The 17737-nt window shown below is 51.8% G+C and overlaps 1 protein-coding gene across 5 annotated transcripts in view; it reads right to left on the bottom strand.

Moving 5' to 3' along the window:
- Positions 1 to 902: 902 nt before the first annotated feature.
- The window catches only part of LOC140466929 (golgin subfamily B member 1-like), a 73147-nt gene continuing 56312 nt past the window's right edge, over positions 903 to 17737 (bottom strand). For 3 of the 5 annotated variants that reach the window (XM_072562781.1, XM_072562779.1, XM_072562783.1), the window contains 8 exons: positions 12850 to 13028; positions 10794 to 10929; positions 9533 to 9670; positions 8377 to 8538; positions 7934 to 8031; positions 5090 to 5224; positions 3350 to 3458; positions 903 to 3132 (listed from right to left, as the gene is read on the bottom strand). In XM_072562781.1, coding sequence (XP_072418882.1) covers positions 3001 to 3132; positions 3350 to 3458; positions 5090 to 5224; positions 7934 to 8031; positions 8377 to 8538; positions 9533 to 9670; positions 10794 to 10929; positions 12850 to 13028 — 1089 coding nt within the window. In that variant the 3' untranslated portion in view covers positions 903 to 3000. The remainder of the gene's footprint in view (positions 3133 to 3349; positions 3459 to 5089; positions 5225 to 7933; positions 8032 to 8376; positions 8539 to 9532; positions 9671 to 10793; positions 10930 to 12849; positions 13029 to 17737) is intronic. The other 2 variants (XM_072562782.1, XM_072562784.1) reach the window with 2 other exon arrangements.

The raw sequence follows: 17737 nt of genomic DNA, 5'->3' as shown, positions 1-17737 counted from the left end.
AGCCTCACCAACACACTGCACGGCAATGAACTCCCGATTTTAAATCTCAAACAATGAAATCAGTCAAGGTCAAAAAGTTCACTTGCCTCCCTATTTACTTGCTGCATCTGCATGCTAAAGTTCTTTTGCTTCGTACACAAGAACACCCAGATCCCTTTGGGCTGCACTTCCTCAACATATCTATTTAAATAATAACCTGCCTTGCAATTCTTCCAACCGAGATACATAACCTGGCACTTTCCTACATCAAACTCTACCTGCCAAAGTTTTGCCCATTCACTCTTCTGGATCCCCTCACAGATTCCTCACGTCTTCATTACACTATGGTCTTCCATCTACTTTTGGATCATCAGCACATTTGGATTAATTGTGCTTTGCCCCTCCTTCAGGTCATTAATATAGAACTAAGGCCCTAGGTCTCATCCTTGTGGCATTCCACCAATTACACACTTCCAACCTGTAAACCCATTAATTACAACTCTCTATCTTCTGCATGTTAGCCAATCCTCAGTACATTCCCATAAAGCGTACATTACATGCAATACCATTGTCCTTCATGCTGGTAGCGGTCATGGGTTCAGAAGGTGCTCGGGAACCTTGTTGAGCTTCTGCAGTACATCTCGCAGATGGTACACATTGTTGCTAGTGAGTAACAGTATAAGAGGGAGTGAATATTAGTGGATGCCAACAACCAGGCTAGATGGGCCCAGATGATGTCAAGCACGAGAAAGACAAGTAAACGTGAGCATGGGGAAGGGATGAGGTGAGAAAGGTTTGGGTGAAAGGTCAAATAAAACTTTCAAGATGAAAAATAAATCTTAACTGGGATAAAAGAACTTGGGTTTGATGAGCCCCACGTCCCTTGTTGCCAAGTAAACAAGAATGAGAAAATTGAGGCTTCGTTTGATTTCAAAAATATTTTATTTCAAGCCATACATGAAAGCTTTGGTCATTGATATTGCCCCAGCAGCCCCTCCCTCTTCATGCCCTCTGCTGGTTCCTGCACCAATGCTGTTGGGAGCAGCTAGCCCCCTCATCCCCACTGCCCATTGACATATGGACTTGTGTGTCAAGGAGTTCACTTTCCAGCAGAGATCTTACAGACTTTATCAGGAACTATTGGCAGCCATCTTATCCATCATGCCCAAGAAAAGAACAAAGTGCTCATCTGATTTGCATAAAATAAATAGACAATCTATTAAATTATATGTATGGGATCGTTTCTGATGAGCGTCGACCTCTCACTCATTGTACAAGTAGAAATTTCCCTTAGTCATTGAAATATTTATATATATTTTATTTATAAAAACATATGACTTAAACTCCTGGTGATTTTGCAAGCTGTTAGAGTCTCTTATTAAAATTCCACCATTCTGGCCCTCCTTCAGCATCCCTCAATGATAGGACATTCCACACTGTGCCCATGGGATTGGGACAATTTCAGGATCAGTGATATCTGGGATCATCCTCTGGTGGTTGGGGACTGGCACCGTCCAGGTGAGCTGGTGTGAAGGTCAGGGGGTAGTCTCAGGATATTTCTGTTCATTGTTTCTTCACTATACCTAGAGGACATTTACACTGGTGATCCACTCTCTGGGCATCATGCCAATCCTCTCCTTCCAACGGTGGAAAATGATCAAGGATCCACATTCACTGGAAACCATCTGATCCTTCATTGCTAACTCCCTGCTAAGGGTTAAATCTCTTACTGACGCCCCACCCACATGAAAACACCACCAAATAAGACACTATTCACCCAGCCCTGGCTGTCACCCACCCAGGAAGAGTTGCAGACACCCTAACCTTGGCATTAACGATACTCTGGCACTTCACCCACAGGGTGAGTGCGCGATCAATGTACCAGTACTCCCTCACTCCATGTTACCCACCACAACTCCAACCCATCCTCCCAGACACAGGGCCAGGACCTATCCAACGCACGTTTGGGATTCAGAACTATTTCAAAGATGAGTTGCAAACCACGAGGAGTTTAAATGAATAAAGTGTAAATGTGAAGTAGGAAGGCACTTGTCAACCAGCTGCCAGGCAGCAGCCTGGGGCCTAGTCCCCACAGCAATGAGAAACAGCTGAAACCAGTGAAAAACAATTTGGGATAGTGTGTCCAGAGTACCTGAACAGAAGTGAAGTGTTGCATCTTCCAACACAACCTTCTCTGCCGCTATACCATGACCTGCTGTCTACGGCCAGCACTGTCCCGAAATCTATCCACATATTTAACTGAGAGCTGGTAATTGTCTTTCTGCACTACAATCTGCTGGAAAGGATCTCAGTTTGGTTTACTCTCTTGCCCATCTCCTTTCCTAGGTGATGAAATTTAAGTTGTTTCTTAGTGTTTTATATTTATGGGGAGGGGGGGGGGAATTCAGTCATTTCCCCCTCCAGAACATTGTCTCATCGCCCTGCTGCAGCCATCTTTGTGGTGCAACATCACCATCTGCTGGAGCTTCACCAGTACTGCAAATCACTTTCAGCACATCTACATTCTAGTGTTGGAATGTGTATAGAATTGGAAAAGGCTATTGTGCTTCATCAGAGGGAGCATTCCTCCCTTCAGAAAAGAAACAGGGTAAACGCGTACATTCACATGGCTTGATAATGTCCAGGAGGAGATCAGTGTATGGGGGGGGATGTGTTTGACAGTCATACTCTTCTGAGTGTCCAAATCTGACGTCCACAAGTTGACCTGTGACCTATGATACGCCCACAAGACCTAATCCTGAGTTATCGTTTAGGACAAGCTCCAAGATCAACTCCCCCTCCAGCACTGCAAAATATTGACTGTCACCCATCAAGTAAAGCAGTATACAAAAACACCCCTAGCAAAAGCAATGCTGTGTAGAGAGGAAATCGGAGGGAAATCTCATGGAAAGCAAAACATAGTCTCAGCACCAAGTAGAGAGAAGGTTCGGTGCTCCTGGGATGACCTGCTGTTACTGGACTCGGTCAGCTTCCTGCCCTCAGCACCATGGATACTGGAGTTTAGAGGTTCCCGGTGAAGCACAGGAGAACAAGGGCGTGCAGTGCAATGAAATACACAGCAAACAGCAACTTGGTCCGAGATCGGGATTGCAGAAGGGAACAAAACGACCTCACTCTGGTGCCCCTCCGAGTCTGAAGGCAAAAACAACACAATCATTGAGAGCAATGTGATGGAGGGGATGTGTGTGGACAGTCCAAAGAGGAAGCCAAGAGTGGAGCGATGGGGTGGTGAGGAAGGAATGGGAGAGGGGATTGGAAGGACAGTGAGGATCAGTGTTGAGAAGGGAGGGAAGGCACCGCAGTAGGGGAGGGAGCAGCAGAAGTTCTCTCAATAGGAGCATGCTCTCACCTTGCTGGGAGTGGCACTTTCTGGTAACTCAATCAGCATTGAATGCTCCTCCATCGCTGAGGTATTGAGGTTTCGTTCTTGGGCACTGACCCACTCGCTCAGCTCCACACTGAAAGGAAAAAATGATCAAATACAGCCTTTCAATAGCACAGCCACGTCCTGTCCCAGCAGGGTCTCACAGCCTCTCCCTGTCCCAGCAGGGTCTCACAGCCTCTCCCTGTCCCAGCAGGGTCTCACAGCCTCTCCCTGTCCCAGCAGAGTCTCACAGCCCTGTCCTGTCCCAGCAGGGTCTCACAGCCCTGTCCTGTCCCAGCAGGTTCTCACAGCCTCTCCCTGTCCCAGGTTCTCACAGCCTCTCCCTGTCCCAGTAGGGTCACACAACCTGGTCCTGTCTTAGCAGGGTCTCGCAGCCCCTGCCTTATCCAGCAGGGTCTCACAGCCCTGTCCTGTCCCAGTAGGGTCTCACAGCCCCTTCCTGTCCCAGCAGGGTCTCAGGGCCTCTCCCTGTCCCAGCAGGGTCTCACAGTCCCTTCCTGTCCCAGCAGGGTCTCACAGCCCTGTCCTGTCCCAGGTTCTCACAGCCTCTCCCTGTCCCAGTAGGGTCACACAGCCTGGTCCTGTCTTAGCAGGGTCTCGCAGCCCCTGCCTTATCCAGCAGGGTCTCACAGCCCCTTCCTGTCCCAGTAGGGTCACACAGCCTGGTCCTGTCTTAGCAGGGTCTCACAGTCCCTTCCTGTCCCAGCAGGGTCTCACAGCCCTGTCCTGTCCCAGGTTCTCACAGCCTCTCCCTGTCCCAGTAGGGTCACACAGCCTGGTCCTGTCTTAGCAGGGTCTCGCAGCCCCTGCCTTATCCAGCAGGGTCTCACAGCCCCTTCCTGTCCCAGTAGGGTCTCACAGCCCCTTCCTGTCCCAGCAGGGTCTCACAGCCCTGTCCTATCCCAGCAGGGTCTCACAGCCCCGTTCTGTCCCAGCAGGGTCTCAGGGCCTCTCCCTGTCCCAGCAGGGTCTCAGAGTCCCTTCCTGTCCCAGCAGGGTCTCACAGCTTCTCTATTGTCCAACTCTGGGTACATCGATGCCAGGGGTTCTTGAGTGGCTGTGAGGAATTCACACAACCAGCAGATACAAACCTTCTAATCCTCTCCAGCCTGTTTCACCATTCTATCACTGCTGACCCGGGCTGATATGTACCTCAACTAGATTTCACTGCATACCCCCAATATCCCGACTCAATCTAGATCAAGGAATCACATCAACATTTCAGCTGAATCTTAATTTCCACTGCTTTTCAATAGACAGGAATTCCACTGTATACAAAGAAAATGCTTCCTGACTTCGCTCCTCGATGTCTTGGTTTTAATTTCAAAATGGTGCCCCTTTGCGGAGGATTCTCCCAACAAAAGGAAATGAAGGAGGAGGGTATGTGAGGTGGAGAAATACAGCAATAAGTTGCAATGTCGGGATATAAGGAGGAAGTGGGTGGATAGAGTTTCGGAATATGAAAGGAAACAGTTGATGTTTGTAAATGGCACAGACCTGAGACTTCCCCATTTGTAACATCCTGCGTTAGAACAAGCTTTCTCAGTCCTGAGGGGATGTTCTACCTCTAATATCTTCTGACCTCAAAATAAATGTCCCATCCCTTTGCCCCTTTTTAAACGGACTCCTAATTCTCTCCTGCCCAGATTAGAGAGAGATCACTTCCCTGTTCTCCCTGAAATGGTTCCATCCATTCACGTTTACCTTTTGAGTCGGTGCTCTGCTGACAACAGGGCTTCCTCAGCAGCCAATCGCTTTTCCCGTTCTTCAGCAAGAGATCCCTCCAATTGGTGGAGTTCTTGTTCACTTCTGTCATGCATCTGTTTAGCTTCAAACAACCTGGGAAATACAGACCAGGGAAAGCACTTTGCTTTTCACAGGAAGGTGGCAGGTACTAGACCAGGGACTGGCCTTGCTGTGCCCCAGCCTTGTTCAGCCATTTAACCAGAGGGTGAGAGATAGACTTTGGTTTAAATACAACACAAATCATTCTTCTCAATCCTCTCATACTTTAGCTTTACACAGAACACAGTTTTGAAATTTCTCACTGGCCTCCAGCCCCAGACCCTTCGTACACAGCTCCTTTAATGCTGTCCCATCAAGGTACAGGCAGGTAAAGCTCTGGCTGTAGGTTTGCTAACTGAACTGGAAGGTTTATTTTCAGACGTTTCGTCACGCTACTAGGTAACATCTTCAGTGAGCCTCCAGACAAAGTACTGCTCGCGTTTCCTACTATTTGTATGTTTGGGTTGGTGATGTCATTTCCTGTGGTGACGTCATTTCCCATGATGATGTCATTTCGCATTCTTTCTCTAAGGGGGTGGTAAATGGGGTCCAAATCAATGTGTTTGCTGACCCAAACATACAAATAGAAAGCAGGAGACATCAGCAGTGCTTCGTCCGGAGGCCCACTGAAGATGTTACCTAGTATGGTGACGAAACGTCTGAAAATGAACCTTCCAGCTCAGTGAGCAAACCTACATCCAGAACCTCAACCTGAGCTACAAATCTTCTTTAAACTCAGTAAGGTAGAGCTCTCTCTACGCTCTCGTATCAAAAAGGCAGAGCAGAGCAGAGCAGAGCAGAGCAATCACACCTGATTGGGGGGGGGATCTCCTGAAATGTGAACCGACCTGCTCCCTCTCAGAAGCTGATGCCCCCTGCTGTGCGACTTGTGACACCTTCCCCCCCCCACCTACCGCCTTCCCCCAGCACAGGCTGATATAAAAAGAGAGGAAATCAGACTGCAAGGAGAAGCAGCCTTTCATCAAAAATGCAATTAAAATGAGCCTTGTGGCAGCGGGAATAAATTACTTCAATGGGGATTATTTACAATGACAGAGAAATTGAGAAATTGTGTCCAAATGGCCACGGATAATTTTGAATTAACAAGCTTTCCGGAAGAACAGTCAAATGCTCAGAGCCTTAATAATGTAGAGACATGAAGAGGAAAATCAATCCAGGGATCTGGGCTCAGAGAAGGGATCTGCAAGCGATCGCAAAGTGTACAAGAGCTGCTACTATGGGTTCGCAACCCTCCTTTCTGCGCTGTTTCATTGTTTTAACTGGGACTGCGATATTCCCAATACCATAAAAGGAACATGCCTAGGGGCTGATGAGACTAGAATGACCTCTCTCAATGACAGCTACAGGGATCCGGCAGCTGCTCATGGGTTAGTCAGTTCCTTCCAGGCCCCATTTCAGTCTGTGACATCAGTTACATTTATTACAAAACAAACACAACACATAAACAACTCATTTGACCTGATCAACTCCCACCTCGAACACACAAGCTTCTTCTAAATGAACAATCAGTAATACCCTCAAACTCTCCTCTCTCCCATCCTCACCTAGCCTCCCATTCACAGTCACCTCAAGCACTGCCTTGCTTGTTTACATTGCCAACCAGGGAAATTGACTCTAATTAGTAATTAGAAAGGGAATTTTCAGAAGAAACCTACAGTGAAAATGATGGGGAACATGAAACTTAACTATTGCTCAAAAATATTTGCATTTTTTTTCCTTCCTTCATTCATGGGCTGAGAGTGTCGCTGCCCATCCCTAATTACCCAGAGGGCAGTTGTGAGTCAAAGATGTTTGCTGTGGGTCTGGGGCCGCATGTCGGCTAGACCAGGTAAGGGTGGCAGCTTCCTTCCCTGAAGGACATTAATGAACCGGGTGGGTTTTTCCAACAATCGATAATGGATTCATGGTCATCCTGAGATTCTTAATTCCAGATTGTTATTGAATTCAAATACCACCATCTGCAGTGCTGGGATTCGAATCCAGGCCCCCAGAACATTACCTGGATCTCTTGGTTAATAGTCTGGCAATGACACCACGAGGTCATTACCTCCCACTCTGCCAGTATGTTTTTTGCTGTCTGCAAATAGGATCTCAGTGCACGTGAGCCCAATTCAATCCTAAAGTAACTCCTCACACACTGAAGAGTTATTTTGAAAATGATGTCCCATTACAGAGTCACATTCAATGTTGGCGACTGTGTTGTAACTTTGCAGCGCCGTCTGGCTGGGTGTGGCTCGGCTCTTTGTTTTCACGTGCCAGTCTATAGATTGCACAAACTGAGAATCACACCGGAACTGAAGATTCACAGACCATATTATTCATTTGTAAGCCATGTAGAATGCCTTCTTGGATTGACAGTAGCACCTTGCGAGCAGCAAACAGCGCTCATGTTGCTAAATACAGTCGATGTAAAGCTTGGACCAACTCGTTTGCAGCAATAGTCAAGTTTTATGTTCTGATCACTTTCTATCTTTAAAAAAAAGTTTCTTTGAAAATTTCCCTCTCTGATATTTGTTGGTGATCAAAAGGCAGGAAAATTGGTGGGCAAGCAACAAACTCACACCGAGCAAAGTTACCTAAATAACACAAGTGGTATTGATACACCAGCTTTTCCCCGAAGTAAAAGGTAGAGAATTTATGATCCAGGGTATAAGTGAGCAGGCACTCGGAATAAACCTGTTCTTTTAATGTTTTGCAGTGCTGCATCAATCCAAGGGCAAGAGGTGGCCTTACGATTCTTACCTTTGCTTCAGGTGTCTGAGTTCCATCTCTTTGACATGCTCCTCGTCTCTGCCCTTCTCCTGGGGACCACCGGGGGCAGCATCAATCAAGGGGCTCAACTACAAGTCAAAACCAACAACAGAGAGACAGGTCAGAACAGCTTCTGGAGACACAACAGAGCTCGGGGGTATTCTATTACCTCACACGGAATTGTATATACTGGGAATGAAATACAGCTGGAAAGAGGAATTTGGGGGGAATATATATTTTTAAAAAGTCAGCAATGTTATAGGCTGGAGTTTACTTGACAGGTTCAGGCCGATTGAAATATTGAGGAAGGGATACCTGGAAGTGGATCAAAGGCAAGGATCTTGCCCAACTTTCAGTTTTCATCCCTTTTCCCATCTCTCCAATCTGGTAATGAAGTTGCTAACTCCCCCAGTTCCTATCGCTGCTCCACCCACCTTCTTCTCTTCCAGGAGATCTGCCGAAGACTGGAGCTGTTGTTCCAGAGTTAGGTGACGTGCCTGTAACTCATTCAGTCGGTGCTGTGTCTCACGCAGGCTCTGCCCCGTTCCTCGCAGCTGAGCAGAGAGTGCGACCTTCTCCTCAAACACCAGCGACATCTGGAGACGGGACACAGCAGGTGAGGGTGGGGAATACAAGGTGCGTAAAAGTCCTGGGTTTCACCTTTTAATGGTCATGCAGTTCAAAAGGAGGAGTGATGTTGGAAACCTACAGGGGGTGGAGTTTCATAGCAAAGGGGGACCTGATGGCAGGGTCACCTTCCTCAGGAGACTGGAGTGCAATCAGAAGGGCAGTGCCTTCAGGAGAGTGGTTCAGTGTCAGCTTGGGGGAGGAAGGGAGAGAAAGAGAGAGTGTGACCATCTCAGAGTGGACAAACGCAGCGCCAACTGCTCTGGGCAAAGGACATCGCGCCCACTGCTCTGGGGGAGGGGCACCGAGCGCCCACCACTTCAGGGCAAAGGACACAGAGAGCCCACTGCTCCGGGGGAGGGGCACCGAGCGACACCGCTCCGGAGGGAGGGACACAGAGAGCCCACCGCTCCGGGGTGGGGGGTGGGGGGGGGAGGACACAGAGCACCCACTCCTCTGGGGGAAGGGACACCAAACGCCCACCACTCTGGGGGAGTGCACAGTAATAATGTAGCACATTCTTATGTACAGCAATAACTTGTCCATGGCACATCACAGTAACTTCATTAAGTTGGTAAGGGCATGTTAGAGACTGCAGGCAACTCACCAAGGACTTAGAGAGAGTCAACATTTGTCACAGTCCCAGATGGCTGTGACATTGATAAGAAGCTGTTTTGCTACAATGATAGGGACAGAAATCTAATTGGAGGGATTGAAGCATTGACCTGAAATGTTTGGTGCCGAATTGTCAGCATTTGCACTAATTATGCCTCTCAAAGCTGACCACAAATTCAGGATTTAGCTAAAATGCAGATGAACTGCAACAATCCTGAGGTGCTAATCCATCATTGCGATGTTTGTAACAGGCTGTACTGACAATTCCCGTGGCGACCGAATCAGATACGGAGAGAGAAATGGAAGGCAGGTAATTGGGATGAAAACCCATGTGTGTGCAGGGCCTACCTTGCTGTTGAGTTTCTGGATGCGAAGTTCTTTCTGATGAAGCTCTTTCAAGCTGTTGTTCAGTTGGGACTTCAGCTGGCTGTTCTCAGTCTGCAGCCCTTTCAGCATCTCTCCAGGGTTTGCTGCTTCTTCAGGACTCTGTTTAACACATGTCATCGACTCAAACTGAACTTTCTTTTATTAAAAGATCCTATTCCCTAGTTCGGGCTCCAGCCCTCACCTTGGCTTGTTTCCACAAGACTGTCTGTCTCCCTGTGCCAGAATCACTGGCAGAAACCAAACCCCAGCATCCGGTCAGACTGCTCCATACTGCCCTGCACCTCCTCCCCCTTGTTGTTTCTCCCTTAACCCCTCTACCTCCAATTAGGCCCTGGTCATACTGGGGAAGGGGGCAGGGGAGTAACCACTCAATAGGAGCAAACTGTCTCTCATCGGTTAGTACGGTGACCGTGGGCAACTCCAGGCTGTAAGTGACAGCTCAGAGTCCAGGTCTCGTGGCACAGTGTCAGTCACTTCAGTCAGATCAGGAGAGGGAACCTGTTCTAGTTTTGACACAGTTAAACTCTTGTGAACTCAAGCGCCAGTTCTCCAGCTCCACACTTCAGGGATGGACTCAGTGGTCAACTAACTCCCCACATCCAGAAGAAAGAATAAAGGAGGAGAAAAAACAAAAACTAATTTATAGCATCATACAGCACGTAAACACACGCATTGGGAGTTGGGTTTTGTTCTCACATCACCAGTACCCAGTACCTCACGTCACCGCCACTCAGTACCTCACGTCACCGTCACCCAGTACCTCACGTCACCGTCACCCAGTACCTCACGTCACCGTCACCCAGTACCTCACGTCACCGTCACCCAGTACCTCACGTCACCGTCACCCAGTACCTCACGTCACCGTCACCCAGTACCTCACGTCACCGCCACCCAGTACCTCACGTCACCGCCACCCAGTACCTCACGTCACCGCCACCCAGTACCTCACGTCACCGCCACCCAGTACCTCACGTCACCGCCACCCAGTACCTCACGTCACCGCCACCCAGTACCTCACGTCACCGTCACTCAGTACCTCACGTCACCGTCACCCAGTACCTCACGTCACCGCCACCCAGTACCTCACGTCACCGTCACCCAGTACCTCACGTCACCGCCACCCAGTACCTCACGTCACTGTCACCCAGTACCTCACGTCACCACCACGCAGTACCTCACGTCACCAAGTATGTAATGTCAGCCCAGTTGTAAAGAGCAGTACCTGCTGGGTCACCTTCAGTCGTAGCTCCTGGCACAGGCTCTGAAGCTCCTGGATCTGGTTATCCTTATCAGACACAGCGATCAGGTACTGTTCCTTCAGCCTCTCACACTGTTTGCTAAAAGATGACTTCTCAGATCTACAAGACAGGACAACGGAGTTACACAAAGACACAAGGCAGGTGGATTCCCGCACTGGGGCAGGGGGAAGAGGGAGCCCCGCACTGGGGCAGGGGGAAGAGGGAGCCCCGCACTGGGGCAGGGGGAAGAGGGAGCCCCGCACTGGGGCAGGGGGAAGAGGGAGCCCCGCACTGGGGCAGGGGGAAGAGGGAGCCCCGCACTGGGGCAGGGGGAAGAGGGAGCCCCGCACTGGGGCAGGGGGAGCCCCGCACTGGGGCAGGGGGAAGAGGGAGCCCCGCACTGGGGCAGGGGGAAGAGGGAGCCCCACCCTGGGGCAGTGGGAGAGGAAGCCCCACACTGGGATAGGAGGTGAAGGAGTCCCACACAGGGGCAGGGGGAAGGAGAGCCCTGCACTGGGATAGGGGAGAGGTAGCCCCGCAATGGGGTAGGGGAGAGGGAGCCCCACACTGGGAGAGGGGGAGAACCACACTGGGGAAAGTGGAGAGGAAGCCCCAGACTGGGGCAGGGGGAGAGGAAGCTCCAGACTGGGGCAGGGGGAGAGGGAGCCCACACTGGGGCAAGGGGAGAGGAAGCCCCAGACTGGGGCAAGGGGAGAGGAAGCCCCAGACTGGGGCAAGGGGAGAGGAAGCCCCAGACTGGGGCAAGGGGAGAGGAAGCCCCAGACTGGGGCAAGGGGAGAGGAAGCTCCACACTGGGGCAAGGGGAGACCCACATGGGACAGGGGGGAGTGGGAGCCCCACACGGGGGCAGGGTAGAGGGAGCCCCACTGTGGGGCAGGGGGAGAGTGAGCCCAGCACTGGGACAGGGATGACAGGGAGCCCCGCACTGGGGCAGGGGGAAGAGGGAGCCCCGCACTGGGGCAGGGGGAAGAGGGAGCCCCGCACTGGGGCAGGGGGAAGAGGGAGCCCCGCACTGGGGCAGGGGGAAGAGGGAGCCCCGCACTGGGGCAGGGGGAAGAGGGAGCCCCGCACTGGGGCAGGGGGAAGAGGGAGCCCCGCACTGGGGCAGGGGGAAGAGGGAGCCCCGCACTGGGGCAGGGGGAAGAGGGAGCCCCGCACTGGGGCAGGGGGAAGAGGGAGCCCCGCACTGGGGCAGGGGGAAGAGGGAGCCCCGCACTGGGGCAGGGGGAAGAGGGAGCCCCGCACTGGGGCAGGGGGAAGAGGGAGCCCCGCACTGGGGCAGGGGGAAGAGGGAGCCCCGCACTGGGGCAGGGGGAAGAGGGAGCCCCGCACTGGGGCAGGGGGAAGAGGGAGCCCCGCACTGGGGCAGGGGGAAGAGGGAGCCCCGCACTGGGGCAGGGGGAAGAGGGAGCCCCGCACTGGGGCAGGGGGAAGAGGGAGCCCCGCACTGGGGCAGGGGGAAGAGGGAGCCCCGCACTGGGGCAGGGGGAAGAGGGAGCCCCGCACTGGGGCAGGGGGAGACGGAGACCCGCACTGGGATAGGGGGAGAGGGAGCCCCGCACTGGGGCAGGGGGAGAGGGAGCCCCACACTGGGACAGGGGAGAGGGAGCCCCACACTGGGACAGGGGGAGAGGGAGCCCCGCAATGGGGCAGCGGAGTAACACAGCCCATTTTCGATATATTTTGGGAGCATGGTGCTGCCACTGATTTTGGATTTCACTGATTGGCCCCTTCTCCTAGCGTTGTCCAACAGGAAGTGATTAAGATCATTCCATCTCAGTCCATGCTTGTCATCTCTGGGATAATGTGGCCCAGAATACATGTTGCTATCCCTTTTCTACCAACAGGTTTTGCACACCAATGTAACTCATTGCAAGAAAATGAACAGTCCGGTCTGTAAAAACAAATTCTTGCTTGTGTATCAGAGCCAATTGGGTGAAGTCTGTCTGCTCATGAAGGTGATTTTGGAGCTTTCGCGCTTGGTAACTAGTGACAGAAAAGCAGCAGTCCACTATTAACCTCAGCTGTCCAAGCTCCTCCTGACAGGAAACCAGATCCTTCTCCAGTTGCTCTTGGGTCTCTTTGCTGTCAGCAATCTGCTGGGTCTGGGCTTCGAGCCGGCTCCGGAGTTGGGATAGTTCCGCTGTCGCTTCCCTACAAAGCATGTACTGCTGCTGCAGCTTCGTCAGCTCCTCCAGCTGCAACACAATGAGGGAAGTTAAACACAGAGATACACCTGGGGAGTACGGAGGAGAATGTAGGACAGCTGCACAGGGGGATGAGAGAGAGAGAGAGAGAGAGAGAGAGAGAGAGAGAGAGAGAGAGAGAGAGAGAGAGAGAGAGAGAGAGAGAGAGAGAGAGAGAGAAGAGGCAGAGGGGTGCAGGATCCCAACACAGCGGGCTAGGGAGAGAGTGGCTCCCACAGAACATTTCGGAACTGGAGACAGAGGACAACACATTGGCACGGAGAAGAGGACTGGTGGGACACTGGAACACAGCAGAGGAATGGGGATAGAGGGCGGGACACTGGGACAGAGCAGGGGACTGGGGATAGAGGGCAGGACACTGGGACAGAGCAGGGGACACTAGGACAGAGCAGGGGACTGGGGATAGAGGGCGGGACACTGGGACACAGCAGGGGACAGGGGTAGAGGGCGGGACACTGGGACACAGCACCGGATTGGAGATACAGGGCAACACAGTGGGACAGAGCAGGGGACTGGGGATAGAGGGCGGGATACTGGGACAGAGCAGGGGACCGGGGATAGGGGGCGGGACACAGCAGGGGACCGGGGATAGGGGGGCGGGACACAGCAGGGGACCGGGGATAGGGGGGCGGGACACAGCAGGGGACCGGGGATAGGGGGCGGGACACTGGGACACAGCAAGGGACTGGGGATAGAGGGCAGGACACTGGGACACAGCAAGGGATTGGGCATAGAGGGCAGGACACTGGGACACAGCAGGGGACTGGGGAGAGAGGGCAGGACACTGGGACACAGCAAGGGATTGGGGATAGAGGGCAGGACACTGGGACACAGCAAGGGACTGGGGATAGAGGGCAGGACACTGGGACACAGCAAGGGATTGGGTATTGCGGGCGGCACAGTAGTACAGACCAGGACACTGGGGATAGAGGTCGGGACACTGGGACAGAGCAGGGGACTGGGGATAGAGGGCAGGGGACTGGGGATAGAGGGCAGGACACTGGCACAGAGCAGGAGACTGGGAATAGAGGACGGGACACTAGGACAGAACAGGGGACTGGGGATAGAGGGCAGGACACTGGGACAGAGCAGGGGACTGGGGATAGTGGGCGGGACACAGGCACAGAGCGGGGGACTGGGGATAGAGGGCTGGACACTCGCTCAGAGTAGGGGACTGGGGATAGAGGGCGGGATTCTGGGACAGAGCAGGGACTGGCAATGGAGGGGAGGGCAGGATACTGGGACAGAGCAGGGGACTGGGGATAGAGGGCAGGACACAGGCACAGAGCAGGGGTCTGGGGATAGAGGCCGTGTCACTGGGACAGAGCAGGGACTGGGAATAGAGAGCGGGATACTGGGACAGAGCAGGGGACTGGGGGTAGAGGGTGGGACACTGGGACAGAGCAAGGGACTGGGGATAGAAGGCAGAACACTGGGACAGAGCAGGGGATTGGGTATAGCGGGTGGGACACTGGGACACAGCAGGGGACTGGGAATAGAGGGCAGGACACTGGGACAGAGCGGGAGACTGGGGATAGAGGGTGGGAAATTGGGACAGAGCAGGGGATTGGGGATAGAGGGCGGGATACTGGGACAGAGCAGGGGTCTGGGGATAGAGGCCGGGTCACTGGGACAGAGTGGGGACTGGGAATAGAGGGCGGGATACTGGGACAGAGCAGGGGACTGGGGTAGATGGCGTGACACTGGGACGGGACACTGGGACACAGCAGGGGACTGGGGGTAGATGGCGTGACACTGGGACAGAGCCGGGGACTGGGGATAGAGGGCAGGACACTGGGACAGAGCAAGGGATTGGGGGTAGAGGGTGGGACACTGGGACAGAGCTGGGGACTGGGGATAGAGGGCAGGACACTGGGACAGAGCAAGGGATTGGGGATAGAGGGCAGGACACTGGGACACAGCAAGGGATTGGGGATAAAGGCAGGACACTGGGACAGAGCTGGGGACTGGGGATAGAGGGCAGGACACTGGGACAGAGCTGGACACTGGGGGTAGAGGGCAGGACACTGGGACAGAGCTGGGGACTGGGGATAGAGGGCAGGACAGTGGGACAGATCTGGGGACTGGGGATAGAGGGCAGGACACTGGGACAGAGGGCAGGACACTGGGACAGAGCTGGGGACTGGGGATAGAGGGCGTGACACTGGGATGATCCTCGCATTGAGCCGCAGTCCTGAGGATGGCAATATCTTTCACAATCTGGCTTTATAAAACACATGCTTTCAGTCAGCCAATAGCTCATTGTGTAAACCACTTGCACAGGACCATCAGACTGTTAACATTGTTGGAGACGTAGGCCATTCAGCCCATTCTAATCTGACATTCAGAGAGATTATGGATGATCTGATAATCCTCAAATCCACTCTCCTGCCTTTTCCCCATTCCCCTCACTGATTAAAAATCTCATCAATGTAGTGTCACAGAGATACAGACCCTTTGGTCCAACTCAATCTTTCCTGTCCATGTACCTGTCTGAATGTCCTTTCGATGTTGTCACTGTACCTGCTCTCCTAACACTCTCTGTGACAGCTCATTCCGTACACGTACCATCCTCTCAATGAAACCGTTGCCCCTCAGGTCCCTTAGTTTGTTCTCCCCAGCCTTTGGAAAAATACATCAGCCATTCACCTTACCTATGCCCCCTCTAAAAGATCACCCCTCAGCCTCTGATGGTCCAGGGAAAGAAGTCCCAGCCTATTTAGCCTCTCCTTCTAACGCATACCCTCCAGTGCCAGGAACATTTTATAATTTTTCTGTACCTTTCTGATTTAACAATAGCAGGGCAACCGGAATTGTACACAGTATTCCCAATCTGGCCTCAGCAATATGTGGTACAGCCACATGCTGATGTCCCAAATCCTGTACTCAACGCTCTGACCAATGAAAGCACGCATACCAATTGCCTCCTTCACCACCCTGTCTACCTGCAAGGCCACTTTCAAGGAACTATGAACCTGTACCCCTCGAGTGAACAACATTCCCCAGGCCCCTACCATTAACCGTGTAAGTCCTGCTCTGGTTTGCCTGACCAAACTGCAACACCACGTGTTTATCTAAATTAAACTCCACCTGCCACTCCTCAGCCCATTGGCCCATCTGATCAAGATCCCGTTGTACACTTAAATAGTGTTCTCCACGGTCCACTTAACTAATTTTGGTGTCATCCACAAACTTTCTAACCATACCTCCCACATTCTTATCCAAATCGCTGATATATACGACAAACAACAATGGACCCAGAACCAATCCTTGTGGCACATTGCTGATCACAGGACTCCAGCTGAATAATAACACCCTACCACCACACTCTGTCTTCTACCACCAAGCTCATTTTCTCTCCAATTGGCTAGCACCCCCTGGATCCCATGTGATCTAACCTTACTAACCAGTCTACCTTGCAGGAGCTTGGCAAAGGCCTTGCTAAAGATCAATTAGACAACATCTGCCATGCTCCCTTCATCAAGCTTGTGGTCACTTCTTCAGAAAACTCAATCAAGTTTGTGAGACCTGGTTTCTCTCCGTCAAAGCCAAGGTGACTATCCTTAATCAGTCCTCACCGTTCCAAAAACGTAAATCCTATCTCTCAGAATCGCCTCCAACAACTTGCCCACTACTGACGTCAGGCTCACCTGCCTTTAGATCCCTGGCTTTAACTTGCAGCTTTTCTTAAATAATGGCACAACATTCGTCATCCTCCAATCTTCGGGCACCTCACCTGTGGTTGCCGATGATGTAAATATCTCAGCAAGGGGGCCTGCAGTCTCTTCCCAAGCTTTCCCACAATGCTCTGGGATATACCTCCCAGACCTTCATGTGTTTTAAGATCTCCAGCACCTCCTCTTCTGTAATATGGATTCTTTTCAAGACATCACTATTTATTGCAGGGACTTGGAGACAATAAGGACGGCAGATACTGGAAGCACAGCAGGTCAGACAGTATCTGAGCAACAGCAAAGTCAATGTTCCAGGCTGCAACCCAAAGGGATCTTCTGACGAAGTGTTTCAGCCCAAAACTTTGATTTCTTGCTCCTCAGATGCTGTCTAACCTGCTGTGTTTTTCCCCCAAGTTGCCAAGCCTCCATGTCTTTCCCCAAAGTAAATACTGAGGCAAAGTATTCATTTGGTATCTCACTCATCTCCTGTGGTTCCACATACAGGCAAACTTCTGCATTCTGTTCTATTACCTGATGTACTTATGTAAGGTATGATTTGCCTGGGGAGCAGGCAAAACAATACTTTTCACTGTATCTCAGTACGTGACAATAATAAATTAAATCTCTCCCTAGTTACTGTTTTGCCCTTAATGTCCTTGGAGAATCTCTAAGGATTCTCCTTAATCCTACTTGCCAAAGCTATCTCAGGTTCCCTGTTTGCTCTCCCGATTTCCCTAAGCGTAGTCCCACTCCCACTCCCCATTTACTACTCCATGGATTCACTTGATCCCAACTGGTTTTACCTGAAGAATATATTGACTGATTCGGCCTTGACAGCCCTTTGTGGTAATGAATTCCATGGATTCACATCCTCTGATCCCTCATTCTGAGATCATGCCCTCTGATCTTAGGCTCTCCCACAAGGGAAGGCAACCTTTCTACATCTACCCTGTGAGCAGATCTTTCCTGAGATAAGGGACGCAAAAATGTTCATAGCATTCTAGCTGTGATCCATCTAGCGCCTTG

Source organism: Chiloscyllium punctatum, chromosome 44, assembly GCF_047496795.1.
Source record: "Chiloscyllium punctatum isolate Juve2018m chromosome 44, sChiPun1.3, whole genome shotgun sequence".
In the NCBI taxonomy this organism is placed as follows: domain Eukaryota; kingdom Metazoa; phylum Chordata; class Chondrichthyes; order Orectolobiformes; family Hemiscylliidae; genus Chiloscyllium; species Chiloscyllium punctatum.
The sequence above is the reverse complement of the archived record's forward strand: the minus strand, read 5'-3'. Positions and strand labels throughout refer to the sequence as shown.